The sequence below is a fragment of the Apostichopus japonicus genome, chromosome 2, assembly GCF_037975245.1.
Source record: "Apostichopus japonicus isolate 1M-3 chromosome 2, ASM3797524v1, whole genome shotgun sequence".
NCBI classification, from domain to species: Eukaryota; Metazoa; Echinodermata; class Holothuroidea; order Aspidochirotida; family Stichopodidae; genus Apostichopus; species Apostichopus japonicus.
Window position 1 is genome coordinate 27,885,881 of NC_092562.1, and position 19,345 is coordinate 27,905,225.

Sequence of the window (19,345 nt, forward strand, 5' to 3'; positions counted from 1 at the left end):
CTGATAAAAAAAATTAACTTTAAGGCTAAATTAATGACGTATTGGCTCCTCATTGCAATATTAATAATGTTGATCCATTGTTTAGTAAATTCTAATAATAATTCCAGCAAAATATGTCCTTTAAACTCCATATTAACAACAGAGCATTCTCGAATGACCTTTGACACTATTTGTCCTTGACAAAGTTGTAACACATTCTAAACCTTTTGTTTACCCATTGAGTTTTGTGTTGCATCTGAGGAACTGACATATTGGTCTGGGTATTAGACTTCATAGTCCAGTCACTTAGATTGATAAACCTCAGTTGATTAAAGGATAAATTCTCATATTTAAAAGTGTTATTGAGTAACACTCGAGTAGTTTGATACAATTGTTGGATTTTGGCTACCAAACATGACCAAATACAAAATTTGTCTTTCAGTTTCAGGATTTGCTCACCTTGGTATAGTACGAGAATAAAAGGACTTTGCTGCCCTCCATTTTGAATATACCCAGTAACTTTTCCAATATCATCATCTTGCCACAGTAATGGGGATCTGATAATGTGGTAAATCTTGCTTCTTGGGTTAACTTGACAAACTCGGGGTGACCAGCGAAAGCTAATTTGGCAATCTTCTCTGACAAATGTTTCTGGAGGGACGGCATTCCCGGAGAAGGTATCAGGAGAGCTGCGTGATTGGCTGCTTTGATTAGTGCACTCATGAGGCTAAAGGTCACTGCTTTCACAGATAAACCATCAGTTGTCTTCTACAAATTAAGATAGACAACATTATTTCTTTAGAATCTTTATTTTTGTAATCACATGTAATTAAATCCATGACACTACAGAACTGTAGAAGATTTGCTGATCTCATGATGGCTTCTCTTAGTGTCCATGTAAACCTTAATATGTAGCTTAAATCTTGTATTAGATGAGTACTATATGAGTACCAATGGGTACCTGCAAGTACCTATGTTGCTATGGTGCAGAGTGTATGAACACAGCTAGGGAGCTCTGTTAGGAAGGGTAAAATATTTCACTAGTCCCATGATTAGTTATGGGTACTTACAACTAGCCATAGTACCCATGAGAAGCTATGGGTACTTATGACTAGCTATGGGTACCTATGGGTTGTTATGGGTACTTATGACTAGCCATGGTACCCATGAGTTGTTTAGGGTACTTATGACTAGCGAGAGGTACCTATGACTATTTATGGGTACTTACAACTAGCCATGGTACCCAAGAGAAGGTATGGCAACTTATGACTAGTTATGGGTACCTATGAGTTGCTATGGTTACCCATGTGAAGCTATGGGTACGTATGACTAGCTATGGGTACCCATGAGAAGTTAGGGTACTTGACTAGCGTGGTGCCCATGAGTAGTAATGGGTAGTTATGACTAGCAATGGGTACCCATGAGTATTTAAGGGTACTTATGACTAGCTATGAGTACTAATGAGAAGCTAAGGGTAATTATGACTAGTATGGTGCCCATGACAAGCTATGGGTACTTATGACTAGCTATGATACAAGCACTTATGACTAGCTTTGGGTACCATGAGAAGCTATGGGTACTTACAAGTACCTATCAATACATGTATAGAATCAAGCCTCTTACCTTATAATGACACTTTCCTTTTTTCACACCGCTCCCACAATCACATGGATCGTGCTGCATTAAAACCAGTTTCATTTCTTCAGAGTTCAAGAGAGCTCTTGTAATACTAATCTGAAGATCTGTTAGCTTGCAAAAGACAACTTTTTCATCTGCAGAATACAAAAAATTATCAACTTAAATATTTGGAAAGGAATATATTTATATATGATGATGCAGCAAAACAACTGATTTTCTGATTAATCATTTAATTCTTTACTCTTTAATCAAACAATTGTAAAATTATCATACGATTTGCATATCTTACACAACCCCTTCATCTAAATTCTTTGCAATATAGCTTTTAACAATGAAATGGATTAGGAAGGTGTCTTTAACTTGAAGAGCAAAAAATTAAACTGATTGGTGAACTCAGAATGGTGGGACATAATGTAGCCCTCTGTGATGTCATGAAAGTCTTGAGGCAGCACATGTTTTTATTTGTGGTATTTCATTGGGGGATCCTCACTTATGAGGTAGGATATATGTCGTGAGATACCTACAACATGCAGTAACCCTATATGATGAGGTAGCGTGCATGAATAGCCTATTTCATGATGTAGCCCAGTGTGAGGATGTAGCATGATATGAGGTAACGTTTTACATAAGAGTAGCCCAATATACAGAGGTAACCTATGTAATGAGGTAGCGTGCATGAGGTAGCCTATTTCATGCTACCTCCAATGCTATGCAATGCTTCTGTTTGTTCAATACATAACCAAAGAAACATAACACATTTTTCTTTTGTTCCTACCTTTTGTTGGGAATTGATCTGATATTACAGACTTTGTCCTGCGCAACAACCAAGCTCCTCTCAACTTGCTGAATTCAAGAGCAGCTGAAATGTATCATATAATATCCCACCAAAAAATTGTCAATATCAAAACATTGTATTATATTAACTTACAAAAAAAACCTGAAGTCACAACATACTGTATATTCTATATGATCATTAAATTGACATTGGGACCTGGTATATAGGTTGTTGCAGTTTTAGATGCCAACTATTACAGAACATTGACATCACAATAACATAAAAAGATATATACATTACAAGGAGGTCCAGCAATGTAAGAAAAAGCATATAGAAGACATGAATTGTTTTAAATCCCCCATCCCACCCCCGGGGCGGGCTCCCCTAATTACCAAAACTGATGGCAATAACTTTTGTCCCAGTGCTTTGCAAGCAAATGCCAAGTCGGTTGATGCCAATACTCATGAGATGATCTCAGCCAACAGGATTCAATTTGTTGTATAAAACTATAATCTTTACCATATAGATATGCCCAAGCAGACAATACAATATTAACAACAACAACACTTTATACAAGGACACTTACATATTTCATGTTTTCTTTCTTTGCTTCTTCTTATTGCTATAAAGGCTTTCTCATTACTTCTACAACCAGCTCACAATACTAAATGTTCTGTTGCCACGGTGAAAACCATGGCAACAGTAGAAACCTTCATCTATATTTACTCTTACATTCATGTAAATTCATTAAACCAACACCTTACGGCAAATTTCATGATGTCAACTGGTTTGACTAGTATTATAACTCTGTATACACCCACTCCCACCCCCCCACCACTTGTTAGTTCTGTGCAATTTTATTACCTTTTCGACCAGCTGCTAGCTCCCGCTTACTCGCATCATACCTCTGTCCTTTGGTTATGTTGATTTCATACTTCCGTTTGAACTCTTTCCAAGTTCCCAGACACCCTGGATTTGCCCTGTTATTATAATTATAATTATAATTTTAGGTTTTACAGTCTTGTTCAGGGCCAAGGCCATCTCACACGACTTTACAACTTAACCCTGGTCATTGGTAACTTGTAACACCTACACACCAAAATGTGCACAACTCAATCAATCTCTCCTGGGGCACCACAGGACACCACAACCTCGTGTCCCCAGGGGACTTCCCATAGGGTGCAGCCACAAACCGGCGCAAACAACTATATTTACAAGTTACCTCGCAAGTCCCCATTTATACACCTGGGTGAAGAGAGGCAATGGAGATAAAGCGCCTTGCCCAAGGACACAACGTAATGATCTGGCCAGGGCTCAAACCTGTAATCCTTAGATCACAAGTCCACTGCCCTAACCACTTGACCACAACGCCCTCATTACAAATGAGCGGTTATTGCAACTCCACAAAATCTTTAATATCACCCACATTGATTGACCTAACTGTTTCCTGATATTGTTCAAGTTTTTAATACACTGCACCAACCTGAAAGTATATTGCAATCTCCTTGGGGCACAACGGTATTAGGACTTGTAACAATAGGCACATAAGAATAAAATAGGCCGGGAAGGCTCTCTTGTGTTAGACCCTATCAAGCAACTACCTATACATTTGGGGGATAGCTAAGCCTAAGGGTTGTCAAATACACTTTACATCAGGTTGCTATCCAATTAACAGTCTTTGTTGAGCTTGAATTTCTTGTCATTTAGTAGATCATCTTAGATGGGAAGTCAAAGATTGTACAGTACCTAGCTTACACCACCCAGCCAAGGTTTGTACACAACAACCTCCAATGTTGTTAGATTTCAATGCTTCTAATGTCACTACCCTTTAACCTAACAATCATAGATTTATTCAAGTCCGATTCAAGTTCGCACCATAATAAAGAGTTACTCGGTGAGTTACATAACCGTTACCATATAGAATGAGACCAAGTAAGAGCAAACTAGAACCAAAACTTCTAATCGAAATCTAAAAAGGTCCTTGGTAAATTAGTAGAGTTTGCTCTAAAATAAAGAAATCCTTTGACATAATTGATCATTAACTGATCACAGTTGATCATTAACTCTATTTGTTTGCTAGTGGTTGTGCTGAGGCTTCTCTCCACATTTCAATTCACTTCACTTCACATAAAAGTCACAAATGAAAATATTTCTACTTTAATTCTTTCTTTTATTCCTTTCCCCTTCTTTGCATTCTTCCTAAGTCATATAACCATGCCATCACTTTATTTTATGTATATTGCATAAATCTATGGTACCAGCTCCAGGCCCTCTATTAGGATATTAAAAGAGAAATAACCTGAAACTCGGAACTGAAACTCACCAATCCAACACACACCATAGTTCTCCCATCTTGTTTTGCAGAGCCGTGCCGGTCAGACCGTATCGTCTCTTCGTGTTAATCTTCTTCAGAGCGACTGTGATCTGAGAGTTACTCTCCTGGTAGGAGCGTAAAGAAAAACAGGATACGTGCATTATCACGACAAAGATCTTTCCTCTGTTCCTCTCATTAACGGAAAGTAAAAGGGCTTCTCTGTTTGCCGAGTATTACAAACGACGTTGACTTTTAAACACTGAGAATGATCGGGAAGGTTTATGTCAGTTTAAGCAAGTAGCTTGACAAAATCTTCCATCTATTACTCCTTGCTAAATTTGTGTTTCTATCTGTGATTACGTTGCAATGCATTGAGACATCATACAAACTATGAAAAATGGATATAACTTCCTGTTAAAAAAATTCATCGAGTCAAAATATAACCCAATTTCTTTTCTGTGATATAATATACGGCACTTTATGAATGTGGCAGAATTTCCTGTTGTTTTTCAGACACAAATTACAATACAATTGCACAAATTCAAACTTGGTTGCAATTGGTAACATTTATTTTATGTATACTTCATCTACCTACAGTACACATATTTTGCCCTCTTAGATGATATTTTCTGCACAGTGGTGTAAGTGCTGCCCAAACAATCCAAACTAACTCAGTTTGGATGTATATCAGGGAAAAACGTACCAGTCTCTTTGTAACTTTGTACTCTGTAAGGTTGCTGTAGTGACTTCCCACAGGGGCCGGTCAGTACCGGTCAACCTACCTACCTCCTCCTCCTCAATCTGCCACCCAAAGTGTCTAGTTGTGTGGTTTGAGATAGCATTCAAAATCTTCATGTATCTTAGCCATCATATACATCCTTGTGGTATCTTAAGTTTATTAAGTAAGTAACATCTTAACTGTACCCTGGTTCCAGTCTTGACATTTACCTTGATCTTATGAACTTCATCCACAATGACAGCAGTCCAGGTTATTTCCAGCAAACTCTCCTTTAATAAATAAACAGATTAATGAAACAAAATGTAATTAATAATGTATTAAAAATGCAATCGATGCTATTCGAAGACAAACCTGGTATTGAGGACTACTATTGTTAACGTCAATTCCATCATTTTATAAACCTCTGAATCCCTGTCCATGAAGTTTATTGTAGTCTAACTCTCAAGAATGGAGGAAACCTCCTTTACTATTTAGAGCTGTCATTTTGATTTCATAACAATCATTGGGTAAAACATCATCTTTTACAAAAACAATTCTGAACAGAGCACTATATTCATCAATGATAAATAAACATAACATTAAAAATACTAATGTAGTGGAACAAGCAGAGAAATGGAAATATCACATATTACAGATATCTAATTGTCCCAGAGTAGAGAATGCAGCCAGTTGATTTATACTACAGAGGACAAAGGTATTATTTCCTCTCCTAACGTGATGGTCCACTCCTCCACCTCTCCACCTGATGCTAATTGGTATTTCCATGATCACGACATACGTTATAGACCACCAATCACACCCTGTGTTAAAAACATCAACGGGATGACCAAAGAAAATACTTGTCGGGTGTAAGAATTGTGATGTCGGTTTACCATACTGACTATTAATGCATTTAGCATTTGTTGGGCTCCACAAAATTTCAAGCTTCCCTTTCGATTTGGACTCTAGAATCCCTCAAACAACTCACAAACCCACCCACCTGCCCCCCCCCCTTGATCTGACATTGTAAACTTGTCTGTGGGACAAAGGTCAAAGGTCAAAGATAATTACCAGTTTTAATCTGTAAGTTTCAAAAGTGGTCACCACAACATCTAAACGTCCTCTTAATGCCTTGGCCAGAGTTTCCTCTCTATCCTTGCCGTGGTATTTGCTAGAAAAGATATCGGAAAAAAGTCAAATGCTTTCTTTTGAAAACCAAAAAAAAAAAAAAAAAAACAATGCAATATCTGACAACCTTGTGATACACTCTTACAGTAGTAAATTTCAAAACAACTCTAATGCCAATAATGTTCATTTTCATGAATATTAATGAGTTTGCATGTTTCATATGTATAGAGCAAAAAAAGATACACACTTCTGGGAAGATAACCCAATTTAACACAACAAAATAAAACAAAAATATCTTACATATGACAATTCATCTTTTTAGATAAAGCTAAATTAAGGAAGGTTTATATATTCAGAAATATTGAATCTGAATAAGAACCAAATCTTACCCAACAGAGCAGTAAGTCCAGGTGTCCAACTCTTCGAGCCAGTTATACAATACTGAGTTGGGACAAATAATCAAAAATAGTTCCACAACTGTGCTCCCAGCTTCCTACAATATTAGAAAAAATATTAAAATATAATTCTCACAAAAGAATGAAAAAACGGACATGTGAAGTTCGGAAAAACTGAATGATATATAATGGAGTCTTGATTTTCTCCCTTCAAAAGGTGCTAATATCCCAGCTTGTATGGTTTATGATGTGGGTGGATGAATCCATATGGCATTCATGCCTATTATTAGCAGCCAAACGTTTTCCTTGCATGCATCAAGACCTTTTTCAGAAAAACAGTTTCCTGTAGTTTTCGGTTGTCCACTAGATAATAGAAATATCGCCAAAACCATACATTCAGAATTATTAAAAACTCTTTTTATCAATATAAATCACTGCAGTTGATAGTTTTGATATTATTCATAATCAGCAGTAATAATTTAAGTTCAGAAACAATCTTTTCATTTTTATTCACTCATAGCGAGGAACATACAACACAAACACAAAGTCACAAAAATCAATTTTGACAGGATTTAGGTTAATATTTAAATTTTTTAACCCTAGAACTAAATACATATATACATTTATAAGGCAATAGCCAAACAGCTTGATTTGGACAACCTTCTCCAGACACGTATGCCATCTTTCTATTGCCATGGTAATACTTGATTTGATACTCACATCTCTCAAAAACAGAGGTAAGCTCCTCTGACAATCCTTCTGACTTCCTTTCTTATGAAGTATGGCACAAATGAAAGCAAGAACCTAACAAGTGAAGACACAACTGAGTTATTATAAATATCCCACCTTTTGGTTGTTAAGGGCTCAACAAAACTAACCATTTATGTTGCATACCCAAAAAAATTGAAATTCTAGAACAAATTCTTCCTAAAAGAGGAATTTTCACTTTCTCTGCTAATGAAAAATTACAACCCTTCTCTAGACAGGGGAATTTCCAATCTAGATGATGCAGTGATTTCTTTATCCTCGGATTTATATTGCAGGTGTCAATTGTAGAATTCTAATGGTTAACACCAGCTGGCAATGTTAGGACACAAAACGTATTAAGTGACCGTTCACTCATATTATTAGTTTGCTTTACTTTTGGGTGGGAAGAAAAGGACAAGACTCAACCTATATGATGTTCTGTCAGCCAAATATATGGCCTTTCATACTAATGGATGGAATAATAAATGGGCGACATGCTTTTTCCTTCCTAAATTGAACGTAATGTAATTATTCATCATTTTGATTAGTTATGGTTCAGTAGGTGAGAAAATTTAAGGTGTCCTGTTTGGAATATTTACAATTATAGTTAGAGTGATACTTGAAAGGTATTAGAGAAGACGTCAGACAGTTTGAGCAATCACAAGATCCTCTTCTAAACCAGTATGGTCCAAATACAGCAGGGTTCAAACAGAGCAAGGATCCAACAGATCAAGGATCCAATAGCTAATTTATCAACAATATGAAATCATCTACTCTTACCTGTATCGTTTTTCCGAGTCCCATATCATCGGCTAAAATGGCACCTTTGTCCTCCAAGAAATGTTGATAGAGAAATCTCACCCCTTCTCTCTGATATTCACGGAGGTAGCGATTCATCGTGGCTGGGATCTGCATTCCATAAAGAGACAATTCGAGCAAGGTACATTTAAAGTGTTCTTCATCATGGTTTACACTACCTACCTTTGTATCATACAGCTTTGACTAGTCGCATGCTACCATACTTATTACCAACTACTCATTTCCTCTGATACAACACTCTCTGACCTTGCATCTTTCTTACCCAATACCACAAAATCCCCATAGTCCACCACTAGTCATCCCTGATCTTCCAGTAACCCTAAATGTACCCTTCTAACTCCCTTGCTTTACCAACTGGTCCCCCAATAACTACTTATCCACTTCCTCAAGTAAATATCCAAAGTGCTTCCATAGTACCCCTATAACACCTCATATTCCCCACTCGTCCCCCTATTCTCCAAACAACCTCCATAGTCTAAATGTGCTTCGACTCTACCATGGTCCTCCTACACCACCCCACCCCCTCATACCCCCACCAACTCAAGTAAATAAGGGCCTGCTACTTCTCTCTTGTCCCGCACTAATCATGCCATTCCCTAATCTCTTAACTTATCTTTAGTCCTCTAAACTTCTACTACACAACACTAGTCCGCCATAGTTGCAACTAACTTCTTTCCGTACATTTCTGAGATATGGATGCATTTCAGAAAAGTTATTTCACTGATTTCTTCATCACAAGGTCCTCTCCCACACAACCTTAAAAACCTAAGCTGATAATTGGCTTGATTCTCCTTGAAATTTATGTCATGATATTAAGGTAGAAAGGAAAAATAATTCCCAAATTTTTCTGCCCAAATACGAAACCAATATGACATGATAAATGCAGAAATATTCGTGACAATGTTTACAAAGGTTTCAAAGTTTCTTGTAAATTTCAAACCCTTTCACCTGTGAGAGCAGGACTTCACAGTTACCACAATCTTACACTGAATAATTTACCTCAACAGTCTTTTGAGTACCTTCTTCAGACAGGACAAATGGCACTTTAGGCCCGGCATCTGTTTTTCCTGGAAAATAAGGTTTCTCCAGCTCCTCTTCCGTAAACCCTTTGGAAATGAAATAAATTAGTGTAAGCTTTAACATAGTCGAACATGTTTATGTTCATTCTATAATGTTCTATAATGTTCTAATGTTCTATAATGTTCATTCATTTTGTCCCACATTTTAAGGCCTGATAACTCCACATGGAGTACAATCTTTGCTACATATATATCTGTGTGACTAGTTTCATCACAAGAATCTGTCATCAAATATGCATAGAGGTGATGGTTGCATTTACCTCTCCTTACAAGCATCCCAGCTCACCAGGATGCTTCGAATTTGTTTCTCTTTCATCCGCGCTATAATTAAATCTTCACTTTTGTAAAGACAACAGATTCACTATTGATGAAAGTGCAATTTCCACCATTTTTGTATGGATTATAAAAAGAAATAAAATGTGTAAAAGTAAGTTGGCCTGACGTTTCGATCCTAGCAGGATCTTCTTCAGAGGCTAAATGACAAGTTACAGTAACAGAAGGGACAAAAACACGCACAGAATACAGACAGGTTAATGAGCACGGTGAACACAATGAGATAGATGAAAGGGGATTATAAGTAGACAAGGGATGGTGAGAAGAAAGCAACAGGGGAAGGTAGGAGATAAACAGTGGAGGGACAAAGAGAGGTTTAAAGGCACAGGGTAGGGAATAAACTGGAGAGGGACAAAGACAGAAAGGTGTGGAAGAAATAAAAGAAGAAAAGAAATAAAATCACAAATATCGTACCTTGAAGCTGCTTAATATGCTTAACATCTTTTTCCAAAACTAAATTTGGTGGATCTTTTTTCATCTTACTGGACAGTTCATTTGGACTGAAAGGCAAAAAGAAGAATGTTGATTTTTTTTTTCTCTCACATCTTTGTAAGACAATCAGTGGAAATTATATCACAACTTAGAGATAAATATACAGGCTGGTGGTCATTGGAAGTGAGTTGCAGGAAAGTACAATTAAGATATGTACAGGAATGAAGAAAACAATTAAGTTATTGTCAGCTATATATGCTAGAGGGTATTGTATCTGGGCTGGTTCGTCTCACAGCTTCATATAACATATTAATATCTGTTAATATCGTAATGTTTGTTTGAGTCACTAAAGTAAAACATTACCCTTGCACATTACTGCACAGAATGTTCGGACGCACAGCCTTTGATAGAATGATCGTCATGACGGCGCATTAGTAAGGAGAGACGAATAGGTTTTAGGTGATCAGACAAGCGGCAAACTTATGGTCAAAATATCCAATGGGATGTACACCCTGCAATACACATAGGTATTACATACTACTGAATCATTAGAATCCATTCCAGTTAGAATCAAGGTTTCAAGGCATTTCAATTTCACTGACGTTTCATGCAGAGAGGTGGTGGGGGGATTTTTTTGGCATTTATTTACCAAAATGATATTTACAAGACAGTGGGAAAATTAAGTATATCATGGAAATTATTTTTAAATTTATTCTATGAAAGTATGAGATTACTATGTCATATGTGTAGTGAACAATAATGATTATGAACTTTAATTGAGCAATGAAAATTGCCCAAGCAACACTTAAGTGTGCACTGGCAACGAACATTTTGACGGAATAATATTGAACAGTGTATTGAAATTTATTCTATTGTCATTTAGTACCTTATTAACGCTACTCAGTTAACATGATGGTGACGTTTCGAAGACAATTTCTCAAAGAAAAATTCAGCAGAAGTACAGTACTTGTTAAATTTAATACAACACTGCCCCAAATTATAGAATAACTCCAGATACTGTACAGTCTAACTGTTTCCTCTGTCTCCTTTTAACTAGACATATATCTTACCTTGTATCAAGCTTTTCATTAGCTCTCTGAGGAGCCATTTTCCTCTTGCCACCAAACACTACTCTCTGTTCCTTTGTCATCTTCTTGCTATCATCTCCTCCATCTTTGACAGTTGATGGAGACTGAAATTCAAGGGATGCCTTGAGAGGATCTGTGCCCAGCAGAATCTCTTTGTCCAGATCTGCATATTTATCTCTGGAAAGACAGTGAGAAGAGTGACAACTGAGTCATTGGGTGCGTCATCGGTGTAGGCAAAAACAGATACCGATATACCCACTGACGAATACCTGGTATTACCAGGTATACCCGAATTTTCCCCAAGTCACCATTGGCTGGTCATGTAACCTAAAGTCACCATTAGCTGGTCATGTAACCTTAAGTACCCATTGGCATGTCATTTAACCTTATGTACCCAATTGGCAGGTCATTTAACCTTATGTACCCAATTAGCTGGTCATGGAAGAACAAGTACAGAAGGATGGTCATGTAACTCTTAGTCACCAATGGTTGAAACATAAAACCATACGAAAAATGGTCGTAAAATCACAGACGAAAGATTCGCGAAAAATTACGAGTAGTCTACTTCCGGGTGGTAGATACGGAAGGAGGAATTAGTGGGCGTGGCCCAGGGAGCTGGGGCACAGTGCTTACACGTTTCCAAATGTGTAGTTAGGTAGATAGGATAGGAAAGTGCAAATTGTGGAGTGGGAGACAAGTAAGAGAGGAGCGAAGTAAATCCTTAAGTCACCATTGGCAGGTCATGTAACCTTATGTACCCAATCGACTGGTCATGTAAGAACAAGTACAGAAGGCTGGTCATGTAACCCCAAGTCACCAATGGTTGAAACTTAAGACCATACGAGAAAATTTCTCTTCAGACACATTTGATAGCAAAATAACACACAATCAAAACCATGTCTGCTCCTTTGTTGTATCAAGTAGGTGTTCCATTAGAAAGAGTTAACATACCGTATTCTGACTTCCTCTGGGAGATACCTTAGTGGGCTGACAAGTCCAGTCCTTAGCAAGCTGGAAGATTTTGTAGATTTGTTTTCTTGGAAAGAAAAAAATACAATAGTCTCCATTAAATATCATTACTAATGACTCATAAAATGATAAATTCCTACCGACGAATGTCGACAATTTCTCAACTAACCGATTACAGAATTAAAAGAAAAGATACTAAAATTAACTATGAAAGATCAACAACAACAAAAATCGGTCATGTGTGGAGATTCAGAATGTTTTTATAATACGTTTATAAGAAAAAAATGGTAGCGATTTTTCCTCAAAGGTTGATATCTTTTAAGAAAATGCCAAAGGTGTTTCCAAATATTAATTGGACATAGACTATAAAGTATGGTAAAGCACTATTCACCCTTACTTGAGTCCCTCTTGCACCTCTTCAATTTGCCCAGCGGTATTATTCCATTTTCATCTGAAGAGTAGTCGCAATACTTCACAATGGCTTCTTCTCCTTCACTGATTCTGGAGATCACAGCTGGATAATATTCTCCATCACCTGTGTATTCAGCCAGACATAAGTCACCAACTTTCCACATTTAGCTACACGGGAGAAAGAAACACATCCTTTTTGTTTTTATGGATGAAACATTTCTATGTCTCAACAACTAACAAAAACCAACTAGGCCTAGCCAGTTAGTCAGAAATCATTGACAATTTAATGCAATTTCAACAAAATTGTCTTCCATTGTCAAAGTTTTTGTCAGTGTTGCTAAGGCTTCAACATGCAAGACCAGGGGAAATGTTATTCATTTCAGATGGAAAATAAACTACTTGATTAACTGAAATGATATACAGTAACAGAACAGGTTTGATACCTAAAAAGCTGTTACAGCCTATAGCATGGTAGCAATCTTCAGATTCAGTTGATCTTACTTACAAGTTGCAGCACCTAGCATTAATTACATAAAAGATGATAAGAAGAAATGATAAATTCAAAGTCACTCAGTGCTAGGCTATGTGTCGTTATAGTTTTATAGTACATACTGTACCACAACTAAAATTTGTAGTATGCTTGTGTGCAAAGGCATATACTGGAGGCCTACTTTACATTTATAACATTTGCGCCAACAGCATTAACAGTACAATGAATTGGATAGTCTACATACAAAAGTACTTTTACGCGACAGCAAGCCTAGCTTAATCTGTACTGATGTCCACAGTGAAGCTGTATGTTTCTTCTTCCGCAATAGGTTATCATGAACAACATGTGAAAATTTGATGAATTTTCTTTAAAACCTTGAAGATGACATTGAGTTTTCCGACAGTATTCGCCACTTGCTGTTTTGCCTTGGCTTCACAGAACCCACCAGCACATTGCCGAGACTGATCAAGCTATGCCTGTAGTGTAATCTGCGTACCACCCGGTACCACTTAGTATGTGGAAATGTTAGTATTGTTAGTATGAATAGTATGTATGCTAGTATTTAGACCTCCTATCCCTTGGAGACATTCTCTCTTCTGAGCCGAAGACGAGAGGGTGACCATCCAGGCAAGCCTAAAGTTAGGCTAGGCCTAATTTACAGTTCCTTACTGTACCGTAGTACTAGTACGACTCAGTAGTTGTACAGTTGAGAGTATAGCTAGGGAGGCTAAAGTTAGGCTAAGGCTATGTACATTTACTTACTGTACCGTAGTTGTACACTAGTGCCACAGGGTAGTACTAGCTACACTCGGTAGTGAGTACGAGAGTACTGTAGCGGTAGTGAGTACGAGAGTACTGTAGCGGACGGAAAACCGTGCACATCTGAAGGCAGTTCTCATTAATGGACCAGTTTTTACCTTTAATGCCCTTTTTGCTTGTTGTGCTGCTAACCTACAACTTATATACTTTTGGTTACTGTGCATGTGTTAGTTGTAAGGTTTGCTGGCCAGTTAGGGGTTTTCCCGATCAAAAGCGTCACTATTGAACGCCAAAAGAGTCGCGGCGATCACAGAAATAATTGCTTTGAAGAATGCAGTTTTATCTTACTAACTGGTCGCGCAGTCGAAACATTAGACCTTCGATATGGTCTATTATATGGAATGATATTTTCCTTAGATTTTCGGAGAAGATTGTTTATCATATTTATCTCTATCACATAGACCAACTCACGGTGATGTTTTAAGGCACAAAAACACATGTCACAAAGAGGTATTACAGAAGTATGCAATACATCTTTGAGCACTGGTATAAGCATCCAGCTGCAGCGTTTGCAGATATTTCTTGTTCTCTTGTAGTGATTTTAAAGCACAGAAATACGTTAATTTCTGGAACAATTTCAATATGTTAGCACAATTATGTGTAACAACGCTGCCGTGGATGAGGGTGCTCCGAGAGGCTCCAAAATATGCAGCTCTTTGTTATCCTATGATCTTCAAATTTGAGAAGTGTAGATGTAAGGGAGAAACAGAGAGGCCGATTTGTGAGAGTATCATATATGTAATAGTAGTAAATAACATCTACATAGCGCCTAATACAAAAGTTTCTAAGCGCTAAACAAAGGAAAATAGAAACATGGCAAACAAACACTAAGAAGAAAATAGAAACTTTTGAGACGCATGATTTGAAAACAAACATTTACGAGTTGAGAAGAAGGCATAGAAAACGAATAGGATGTAAAAATTGTAAGTTGTGATATGTTAAGGTAAAATGAACCGTATTTTGTACATACATTTGGTTCAAATGTTCATTATGTTACAAATAAATTAGGGAAAGAATATTAAAAAATACTGCAGTATTTTTTTAATATTCTTTTGATGCATGCATCAAATTGTAAATTTCAATGTTTTCACTCAGACGTAACGCGAGGCTGTAACAATATACATAAGAGATTTTCTCACGAGAGAAATTCTCACTAGTCATTTGCTCTGGAGAAACTTCGTCCGGCGAGGCATTTCCTGCAAGAAATACGTAAAAGGGCTTTCATTTTCATCCACAAAAGTCCGTAAAATGAACATGAAGCCTAAGTGCTTAATTAATAGCATGTGGTGTGAGTGCTAATTGGTAATCTTTTACAAAGTTGCAGACAATACGCTGCAGCGGCTGTACATTGTTAGTGTACATCTAGGACAAACAATGGGGCATTAGATATATTGTGAAATCGCCTTTGGGTAAGCACGACCCCCCCCCCCTCGGATCCACCATCCAAAACTAAGTATTACTCACAGGCCCTAGGGTAGTATTAATTATTAAAATACGGGAGTGAATTGATGTGACACTGACAGTACAGTTTGCAGGCCTAACTAATGCTAACACAGTTACATTCCTAACAAGCAGTTACGCCTAGTACCAATAGTAATAGGTAGGCAATATCGAAATTCGGACTTCATCACTTCCAACGCCCGAATCGACCTCTCGCCATTTCTCTTTATATCTGTATATACCGAGGGTGATCAATGCTCCTTCAACTTAAAGGCATTGGAGACTCGCCCCAAACCGCGTGCGCGGCCATCTGAAACAGTTAACTTTCTGTTTTTTGCAAGTGACGTTTTGTTCGTGTCGCTACAAAATGCAGAAAGTAATGAAACGTGGTACCTTGTTATCTTTACCTGGACCTGAGATGCCCATCGCTGTATTGTTTATACACTGTGCTGTGGGTATTGGCCGCAGCTGTATATACTGACTGTGCACTAGTGTCTAATTACCGACGGTAGCAAGCTGTGTGTGTGTGTATTTTCTGGGATCGATGGTTGTGTCTAACACTTCTGTTACACCTCATTCGAAACTAGGTCAGATTACCGGCATTAGACGTTTCTTTTTGAGCGAGTCTTCACACCCTTTAACCATACACGCTTGGAGTCGGGCTGGGAGTTGCCAATCTTCTCGACTACGCTTTGCACTATGTTTTCATCTATAGGCTTGGCAGCGATTGGCTGAAACCACAAATCTTCTCTAAGGTCTATTTTGATTCGAAGGCAATGGCGCGAAACTTGATAGAGCAGTCGTTCCTGCTGCAAGTTTTGTACCGGTTGGCCGCTGCTCATGCCCGGGTCGTCGATCTTGATCCTGGTTCCTGTCGTCTGCACGTCGTGGTCTCATAGGGAAAGGATACAAACAAAGTAAAAGATATAGTTCATCACCGAAATCGAATCGTCTAAAACCCCGATTTTATTTTGTTTAACTTTTATACTTTAGGTATGTATCTGATCCCCTTGTAGTGTAAGTTGGCCTGTTGATAATTCACTTGAACGGTTCAACAGTGACATCTAGCCGCGTCTCCCCGGCAGATATCAGGGCTATCACTCCGCTAGTTTTCCAAATCGCATCAAAATGGCTGAATCTAATGGTAAGTAATATTCGAAATGATCACCAAGTTGCGGAATCGAAGTAGGTATTGAAGTATTTATCACGCAATCTGCATAAAGAGGCATTGCTTAGAACGCGTGTGTAATTTCACTGGATATTACTAAGGCGCTAGGGCTTATTTTGTGAGAAACTTCATTGCGAACATTGGATCTCAAGCAACCGCGTGTTCTGCATTACCTTGGCGTAGTGACTAGCGAGTCACACATGCCTAACGTTCGGTTTGCATGACGGCGACTGCGTGCTGGCATACTAAGTGTAACGTATTGGTCTTTCTTTGTTGGTTTGCTACATGTTGTTTACAACCAAATGGTAAGACTTGGTTGTCTGAGGGATAACCAGAACAATTTTTGAAATAGGTTGCCCTGAGTATGTAAACTAATCAAAATGATAGGAACAGAAATGACTAACAATGACTTATATAACTCTTAATAGTTATTAAAGTGTAATCAACAAATATTCAATATAACTGGGTGGATCTGGGTAGGTTGTCTCATTTGTAGCTCAACAGTGGACCTACTACCTTAAGGAGAAAATCCAAATTCCATACTTTTCACCCTTAATACTTTGCCAGGTACAGTGAATGGTGACTTGACTAACTAGCTCATGCAGATATTGAGAGGATATCACACCCAATACTTGCTGTTTCATTAGGGTCACTCCTTGTACGACAATGTGCTTCTAACTTCTTCTAGCAGAAGCCAGTATAAACATGAAATAATCTTCAACAGCATAATTATGATAATTAAAAGTAATAAAAAACAATTAGTGCTGTATTTTGCTTTGGGCATTTTCTTGTGACACCACATAGGCTATCTGAAAAAGGGAAAAGTCAGATTGGTTTAAACGTTTGGATTATTATTGTGTTATGAATTTCAATCCACACCAACTGTAATTAAATAGCTCAAAGTAAAAGATCACAAAATGAAATGATATGAACTACAGATAATAGTCTCCAAGAAAGTATCCCTTCAGAATCAATTTATTAAATGGATGTTCTCTTACAGGTCGTAAAAGAAGTCATGACCCCAGTGATGATGGGGAAGAGGGTGCTGCCAATGTCCAAAAAGTTGGTACGTGTAAATGATCATCTCTGTTATATAAAATTATTCCTTTTAATTTCTTTTTTTTTAACTTTGTATTGGGATTGAATTGTATGGTGTTTTCTTTTTATTGTGATTCCCCATTGTAGACATTAAGGTCTTGTAAAGGGGATATTGCTGAGTGTTAACACCACATCATTTCTTTACAAATTCTTGACATATGAACTGCAAGTTACGATTAGCAGTTGAACCCTTCGCTACTCACATTGGACAGCCTGGGATGTCATGCAAAATGATTAATAATGTTTAAAACAAACATTCAGGATAAGCCAACTCACATAATTTCTTTAGGAAGAACTGATGAATACACCACCACTGTGTTGGTGTCACATCCCCCCAACCACCCCCCCCCCCCACAACTCAGCCAATCATCTTAAACACCACATTTTACTGGAGCTTTTAATAGCCATGATTTAGACATACCATATACTCATTGTTTATTAGGATATTTATAACCTGAGCTTTATCTGCTTAAATTTGTAATCAAATTTAAAAGAATATTCTGGTGGCTAAAGTTGATTGCTGGAGGAAAATGCTAAAAATTTTCTCAATCTAACTGTGGAAATCACATGCTCATAGCAGGATGTATTGTTAAGATATGAATTTTTGGTTTCGATGATAATCGTAACCTATGCATTCATGATGGCGTATGTGTGTGTATGTGTGTAAGTGCGTTTGTGATGCCCAGCTTGTAAACACGATATCTCAAGAAGGGAACGTCACACAAATTTCATATTTAGTAGCCTACTGCAATCTAGCTCAGTGGATTAAATTTCATTTATCGGAGACCGTCGTGTTACATCTACCTTCCAGTCCTCTCATATATGAAAATTTCCGTAACAATTACAGAAAATATATTTACTGCCAAGTGAGAGAAATTGGCTGACATCAAGGAGCAATCACTAATTCCGGTACCTTGTAGTGGTACTGTTACAAGGCCCAGACCGATAAGGTTCCAATGGCAAAAACCCAATGGAGACAGAGTAGAAAGCACTAATTGTAAAGTCAATTTTAGTTCACACGCTTTGAGCAAAGCAGAATTACCATATGACCAAAATTAACTTACTTAAGAAAGGTATTTCCTCACGCCAAAGCAGCCAGGAAAGCTCTGACTATAACCAGGGAGCCGCTACTCTAACGTTAGAGTAGCAGCTCCCTGGTGTATGTAAAGGCTACGGAAGTTCTTCGGATCCAGACGACGTACCTCGATATCTAAGCTATCACTGGTGTTACTCTCCTTCATCAAACAACATGTAGGAGGAAGGAAAACTCAACGGGATGTCTTTCAAGCACGGCTTACAGGGCTTTGTTACTTAAAAAGATTGCTTAGTGGCTCTAGCATAGTGTATAAAGTTTATTGCTACCGGTGGGTTTTTTTTTTTAATATGAATGTCTGGGCTAAATGTAAAGATTTGTTAATTTATTCTCAGAAGTGACTAGAGAAGATTTGGTCGCACCACGCACTAGAAATATATATAGTTCTAATCTCTAACATACCAAAATTAAA

General features: G+C 37.7%; 1 protein-coding gene across 8 annotated transcripts in view; it reads right to left on the reverse strand.

The window, feature by feature from the left end:
- LOC139984906 (uncharacterized) overlaps nt 1–14,338 on the reverse strand; it is a 26,490-nt gene extending 12,152 nt beyond the window's left edge. For 2 of the 8 annotated variants that reach the window (XM_071999084.1, XM_071999036.1), the window contains exons 1-16: nt 14,078–14,333; nt 12,806–12,993; nt 12,397–12,481; nt 11,428–11,622; nt 10,340–10,425; nt 9,513–9,619; nt 8,475–8,603; nt 7,668–7,751; nt 6,942–7,045; nt 6,496–6,595; nt 5,655–5,714; nt 4,716–4,831; nt 3,257–3,372; nt 2,393–2,476; nt 1,603–1,751; nt 439–747 (exon numbers count right to left, since the gene is read on the reverse strand). In XM_071999084.1, the coding sequence (XP_071855185.1) occupies nt 439–747; nt 1,603–1,751; nt 2,393–2,476; nt 3,257–3,372; nt 4,716–4,831; nt 5,655–5,714; nt 6,496–6,595; nt 6,942–7,045; nt 7,668–7,751; nt 8,475–8,603; nt 9,513–9,619; nt 10,340–10,425; nt 11,428–11,622; nt 12,397–12,481; nt 12,806–12,989 (1,908 nt within the window). In that variant the 5' untranslated portion in view covers nt 12,990–12,993; nt 14,078–14,333. Of the gene's footprint in view, nt 1–438; nt 748–1,602; nt 1,752–2,392; nt 2,477–3,256; nt 3,373–4,715; nt 4,832–5,654; nt 5,715–6,495; nt 6,596–6,941; nt 7,046–7,667; nt 7,752–8,474; nt 8,604–9,512; nt 9,620–10,339; nt 10,426–11,427; nt 11,623–12,396; nt 12,482–12,805; nt 12,994–13,559; nt 13,579–13,689; nt 13,848–13,883; nt 14,003–14,077 lie in introns of those variants that run through there. The other 6 variants (XM_071999045.1, XM_071999093.1, XM_071999062.1 and 3 more) reach the window with 6 other exon arrangements.
- Nucleotides 14,339–19,345: the final 5,007 nt, after the last annotated feature.